Source organism: Malus domestica, chromosome 08 (assembly GCF_042453785.1).
Source record: "Malus domestica chromosome 08, GDT2T_hap1".
NCBI classification, from domain to species: domain Eukaryota; kingdom Viridiplantae; phylum Streptophyta; class Magnoliopsida; order Rosales; family Rosaceae; genus Malus; species Malus domestica.
In genome coordinates this window covers 16,354,449-16,361,627 of record NC_091668.1, presented here as the reverse complement: position 1 = coordinate 16,361,627, position 7,179 = coordinate 16,354,449, and the positions used below count along the sequence as shown (strand labels likewise).

General features: G+C 32.1%; 1 protein-coding gene across 1 annotated transcript; it reads left to right on the top strand.

Moving 5' to 3' along the window:
- The first annotated feature begins 677 nt into the window (after positions 1-677).
- Positions 678-3,846, top strand: LOC103441547 (floral homeotic protein PMADS 2). Its single transcript, NM_001293997.1, is given in 7 exon segments — positions 678-865; positions 1,033-1,099; positions 1,878-1,939; positions 2,048-2,147; positions 2,480-2,509; positions 2,620-2,664; positions 3,493-3,846. Coding segments are annotated over 7 exon segments (648 nt in total). The 3' UTR covers positions 3,649-3,846.
- The last annotated feature ends 3,333 nt before the right edge of the window (positions 3,847-7,179 follow it).

Sequence of the window (7,179 nt, the reverse complement as noted above, 5' to 3'; positions counted from 1 at the left end):
TTGCTGAGAAAAAACACATACTTATATCGATTTGATGGTTAAGATTTAAAGATTTGATTATTATCCATATTTAGCTCCATCACTAGAACCCTAGACATGACCATCACAAACTTCAAGACCTAAAATACACATTTACGTATGAGTTAATAAAAACACACATATGGCCTAGTCCTAGAGTCTTGGTTTCCCATTTGACACCCTTAATTAAGCCTATATTAAGGAAACCCTAAAAGACTTGGAGTTAAAATCAGTCGCTGAGAATTTGTGTGTGAGAGAGAGAGAGAGAGAGAGAGAGAGAGAGAGAGAGAGAGACCAGTGGTTAACAAGGGGTAATAAAAGTAAAAAAGCCAAATCAAATATCAAAAATCAATCAATTATAAAACATATCATCAGAGATTAAAATTAAACAGACAAGAAAAGGAAAAAGAAAAGGAAAAGCAGTTGGCTTGGCTTTGTCGCCAACCCATAAACGAGCCCTTCACTTCTGTGGTGCATGAAAGTTGTTTAACTTCCAAACCCTAAATAGAAATGCCCTTCAATTGCTCTTCTGATGATCTCTCTCTCTTTCTCTCTCTCCACTTTTATATATCTATATACCTCCTCCTCTCTCCCTCTCTCTCTTCACCATTTCACAAAGCAAGGAGGAGAAAATAGAGAGAACAAGAATACTGAGAGATATGGGAAGGGGTAAGATTGAGATCAAGAGGATTGAGAACTCAAGTAACAGGCAGGTGACCTACTCCAAGAGGAGGAATGGGATTATCAAGAAGGCAAAGGAGATCACTGTTCTATGTGATGCTAAAGTATCTCTTATCATTTATTCTAGCTCTGGGAAGATGGTTGAATACTGCAGCCCTTCAACTACGTAATGACCTAGTTCATGTTTTTTATGATCTTTTCAAAAACATTCTTTAGGTTTTTTGAGTTCTTTTATTCTAATTTATTGGGTCTGTTTCAAATTAAAAAAACAAATAAGCGTACTTTTTGTTCATATATATTTTATGAATTTAATTTATTTTTGGTGTGATGAAGGCTGACAGAAATCTTGGACAAATACCATGGACAATCTGGGAAGAAGTTGTGGGATGCTAAGCATGAGGTTTAAGAAATTCTCTCTATATTTTCATATATTTTTTATTTTATTTATCATGGAAGATCTGCTGGTTTCTTGCTTGTCTTACATGATTTTTTTTTTCTTTTGTTTTTGCCAAAAATATGTTAAGAAACATGAAGTGTGATTTGTAAGAACAGATCTACAAATAGGATGTACTGGTAGTTCTCTTGCTTGCTCTCCGATGGTTTTTCTATCCTTCTTTATTGCAAAAAAAAAACTGAAACTATGTGAAATGTAACATCTATTAACAGATCTGGTAATAAAATGTTATTCTCTCACTTCCTTTTCTTTGTAAAAAATTAAAACAATTGAGTCCTCAGTTGTGAATGCTAGTTTATAAAGCACGCAAATAAAACAAACGTCTTTTCTTGATATATAAAAATCTCACTATGTACCATTCGGTCCCTTGATTGATACAAGGCATAGAAACATGGGTTTACGCACTTTTCTGCTAGCAGATCTGCATATGAATTAGACCCTTTTAAGTAGGTTTGTATATTCCTTTTAATAGTAACTTTGGATATTATAATTACAGGAAAATGATTTTTGAATGCCCAGTTCTCTTTCTTCACATCCATGTTTAAAACTATTACTTGATTCTCCTTCGTGTTATTAGATTTAAATTACAAAATAAACGGGGTGTGTGTATGAAAAAAAATGGGTGTGTGGAAATCATTTCCTTAATTATAAGTTTTCTTAATATATAATAAATTTGCTTAATTAACTTTGAGGGTTTGGAACAAATATGATAAACTTGTGACAGAACCTCAGCAATGAAGTGGATAGAGTCAAGAAAGACAATGACAGCATGCAAGTAGAGCTCAGGTAGTTTAATTTCAATTATCATCTCTTATGGTAGAACATATTAATTTATAGCTTATATTATATATACTGAGCATATATAAATGTATGTGTGTGTGTGTGTTGCTGCAGGCATCTGAAGGGAGAGGATATCACATCATTGAACCATGTAGAGCTGATGGCCTTAGAGGAAGCACTTGAAAATGGCCTTACAAGTATCCGGGACAAGCAGGCAAGTTTCTTCCATTATTCATGCTTCAAACAGAGTGTGTAAATTAAATTTAGGAAACTTTAACGAAAAGCTTCCAATTGTTCACTTTAACGAAAAACCATATTTTTACACTAAAAAGTCAATTATGGTACTATTCACTTTACCTTTTATTTTGTGTTTATCATTAAAATTCAAAATTTTCAAGCCTTTTCATTAGTTTTCCTTTAAATTTATTATATATGTTTATAGTTATATGTTGTTGTATACTTAATTGTAGGGTAATTTGTTATGTGATATCTTGCTATATTTTTCAATTAATTATACTAAATAGTTTTGTTCCCTTTTTGTCACAGTCCAAGTTCGTCGACATGATGAGAGACAATGTACGTTGAGTCTGATTAATACCTTGAGTTCATTTGAATTTTAAAACAAATATGCATGAATTCATGATATCATATTTTGCCTAATTAGTTTTTCTTTGCTGAATGATCAGGGAAAGGCACTGGAAGATGAGAATAAGCGCCTCACTTATGAGCTGGTAAATAAGTAAACGCATCCTTTCAAACTGATAAGTGAAGACATACATGCACACGCATACACAACATGCATATATATGTTGAGTTTGTGTTCACAATTTAGATGTCGTACTTTGAGAAGCTATACGTGTAACAAGTGGGTTTTATATTAATCAATATAAAACTATTTCTATCATTTTATAAACAGTCTCGGTGTGCTTAATTAATTAATGCAAGGGAACTGATTCTTAACCTTTTTTTTTTTTTTTTTCTTGGTCTCTCACTCCTTTTATTTTTTATTTTTGGATTGAATAAATTAGACAGCATAACGAGTAAATTTAGTAGAGATGTGTGAGAGGCTAAAAATTATGTGTTTATTATTTCTTTTATTTTTAAACTATTGGAATCGCAATGTACGTAGACTGCATCTCACTAATAAAGTTGAAACTCACCTATGAAGGTAGGATACGGTCCATCTTTATTATTGTATAATGCGATCTATTTGACAATATTACTCTTTAATCTAGCAATAGAATTCAATTCAAGTAAAAAACACTTTAGAAGGCTAGGTTTATCATCAAGATACATATGAACTGAATTGATCGAATGTTAACCTGAATCAATTTGGTGACTACAGATTTTCAAGGTCATCAATGACTATGTGATATTGAAACATGTATATATATACACTATAACCCAGTTTTGTGTCATTTGATTATATATACATTTTTTATTTTTCTATTGAGAAAAAAAAAACAGAAAAAAAAGTAAAATACTTGCAACAAGTTTCATATGCATACTAAAAACTTTTGCTGGATAGGAGAAGCTGATGTTGTGGGCATGATTTGCAGCAAAAACAACAGGAGATGAAAATAGAAGAGAATGTGAGAAACATGGAAAATGGGTATCATCAGAGGCAGCTGGGGAACTACAACAACAACCAGCAGCAGATACCTTTTGCCTTCCGCGTGCAGCCTATTCAGCCAAATCTCCAGGAGAGAATCTAATTAGATATATCTTGCATTTGCATGCTCTTTCTAACTAGTTATATTATCTCTCCACCTCTCTCTCTCTTTTCATCTGTCAAGGAGTTCTTAAGTTTATGTCAGATTTCCAATGGTTTGTAATGGAATTAGCTTCGTTATGAGGCTTTGTTGTGAACCTTGTAATAATTAAGGCGTGCATGAACTTGGTTTGTGGGAAAATCACCATTATGTGTGCTCCAGTGCAACATGTACTTGTGTGTGTTTACCTAACTTTATGTGCTTGGCTATACATATCTCTCTCTTCCAAACCCTAGATAAGAATCTTTCTTTGTGTTTATGTTTTGGCAAAGTACATTCTACACCTTGCTTGCTGCGTTTATAGCTTGAAAATGCTTCTCTAAAAAGCATTTTGTTTGTTAGACCCTTGATTTTGTTGGAAGTGTTTTTGTAAGAAAGCATCTCAAATTTTTCATTAGGAAATTAAGTGCTTTGTGGAAAAGCATTTGGAAGTTTTTCGTACTTCTCATGAAAAGCATTGTCAAGTGCTTTTTAGGGCTCGTTTGGAAGTGCTTTTAAAATGATTGAAAGTGTTTTTGGTGAAATTAATGCAAAAAGCACCATTGATGTGTTTTTTGCAAGAACTTTAAATGCTTTTTCAAGATTCACTTGCATTTTTACTAAGAATCGGTTTCAAAAACACTTTCATAAAAGACGCTTTCAATAATTTTATAAGCACTTCTAAATGAGCCATAATCTTTTTGAACTAAAACTTTTTAGAATTTTCTTTTATTATTTGAAAGCGCTTTTAACCATCCTAATTTCTAAACAGTTTCAAACATGACTTATATGATCGGCTATAAAAAGCTTTTCGGCGTATATGGAACAATCAGGCTGAAATTCGAGTGCATGAATTTCTTTGACCTTTTGAGACATTCTTCTGGCTTATTTAATGGTAATTTTGGTTATATGAAACTCAATATTTAAGGGTAATGTTTTGAACCTTTTTTATCTCCTTCTATTTCCTTCAGTTCACTTTTATATGCCTTCAAATGTGTATTCAATTGAGATTTTGATGATTTTAATGGAATTTGATAGAGTTTCTACATAAATTTTTGAGTGAAATCCTTTGAATTTTCTAGAAAGAGGTGAGATTTTATAATGCTTAAAATACACTATGAAATATCTCTAATTCCCTCGAATTTCCCAACTTTTTATAATCCTTTAAAATTAATTTTTAATTGAATACACCTGGAATATTATAAACTCTTCTTTAAAATCTTGATTGAATACACCTAGACTTTCAGAGATTCGCTTAAAATCCTGATTGAATACCCCTGAATTTGTAAAAAATAAATAAAATCTCTCAAAATCTCAATTGAATACCCCACTATAATCCAATCCTAATTTACTTTTTCGAATAGAAGATGCATTGTGTAAACTACATTTTCAAGCTAGAAATTTCTTTTATCAAATTTATTAGATGCTTGACTAAAAACACAAATTCAACTAGATGTGCTTATGTGACTACTAAAAACCAAAGTCAACACTTATTGTATAAGTTTATACTTTGCACATTTCAAATGAAGCCTTAATCGTGAGGACTTACATGTAATGGGTTCACCGTCACTTAATGTTTTTTGTCCAATAATGCATTAACATGTGCAAGTTTTTCGCCACATACCAATATATTATTAGATCAGGACACCAATAATAATGAACTCGTTCCATATAAATTACTCTCCCTTCATAACAAAACTGAAGAAAGATCATAATATTGTGAAAGATTACAAAGATATCAGAAGACCACAAAAGATTGCAGTGGAAGAAAGCTAGAGAGAAGAAGATGACCGAGAAAGAAGAGAAGGAGAATGAGCTTCAATATATTTTCATTAAGTTTCCAAAACAATAAAATCGAGTATATAAGGACAAAGTATAAATGCCTAGCTTATGTGGCAACTCTATCTAATCCAACTCATTACACAATGGTTATCCTATCTAATTACATCTCATTGAACTAATGACACTTGGATCTCTAATATTCTGTTAATACTCCCTCTTAATCTCAGCTAGGGAAACCAAGTCTAAGATTGCCACAATGCTTGATGAAAATTGGATTGTGCAATCCTTTAGTAAGAATATCATCCACTTGAGAAATTGTAGAAACATAGTGCACTATAATATCCTTCTTTTGAACCTGCTCTCTAACAAAATGATAGTCAGTGTCCAAATGTTTTATTCGAGAATGGAACACTAAACTCAAAGCCAATGCAGAAAGATTGTCACAATGCTAAGGAGGAGGAGAATGAAGACACTCATTCAGATCCTTTAGAACAGACCTAATCCAATAAACATCAAATGCACATCGTGCTAATGACTTATACTCTGCTTCAGCTGAACTTCTAGACACAGAATATGCTTCTTTAACTACTAAGACACATGGGTATCACCAACAAACACAACATATCCAGTTATAGACCTTCGAGTATTGATATTTGGTACCCAATGAGCATTAGAAAATGCTGAAATATATTCAGATGATGGAGTGTATGTATGTCCACAATCCAAAGTACCTTTGGCCTATCTCAAGATCATTTTAATAAGAAATAAATGAGCATCAGCAAGCCTAGTCATATATTGACACACAACATTAAAAGAATGAGCATTGTCATGTCTTGTGAAAGTCAAATACTGCAATGCTCCTACCAAACTTCTGTACAAAGTTGGATCAGTCATGAGATTGCCTTCTGAAACCAAGAATTGAGTGTGAGGTTCAGAATGAGTAGGAGCTATTATGAGTAGTCATTCCTGCCTTAATCATAAGATCCCTTGCATATTGTGACCGATTGATAAATAGACTTCCATCTTCCTTATATTGAATTTGTAAACCTAGAAAATATGTCAACTTGCCTATATCCTTCAAATCAAACAATTCACCAAGCTGTTATAATCATTTGAAATTTACAGGTGTTAGAACCTGTTAAAATAATATTGTCAACATACAAGAGTAAGATGATAATATCTGGGCTATATTGAGAGATAGTGAAACCAAACGAAGGTAAAATCCTTGTGAATTTGGAATTCCAAGATATAGGAGCTTGTCCATATAAGAACTTTATTAACTTATATACAAAATTTGGACATTTGGAGTCTATGAAACATTGTGGTTGTTTCATATATACATCCTCTGCCTAATTTCTATCTTTTCATCTATGTTTTTATTTATGCATTTTTATGTGGTGAATTGTGTATTAGTGTTAAAGGTAGGAGGTAGAAATTAAAATTTAGGATTAGGTGTTAGATGTTGTTTGAAATAATAAGAACTTGGAAACATAAGATGTTAAGGTTATTGCTTAAATTTATGAATGGACATGTATAGATTTGGTAAATTATTCTTCATTTAATAAAAGGTTGCCTAGAAAGTGTGTGCATCATACTCTTAACCATGAAGGAAAATATTGAGATTTATATGGGATTTCTAGTGACTAGCATGCATATACAATTCTAAATTTATATACATAAGCAACGGAAGCATATTAACACCTGTTATCAAAG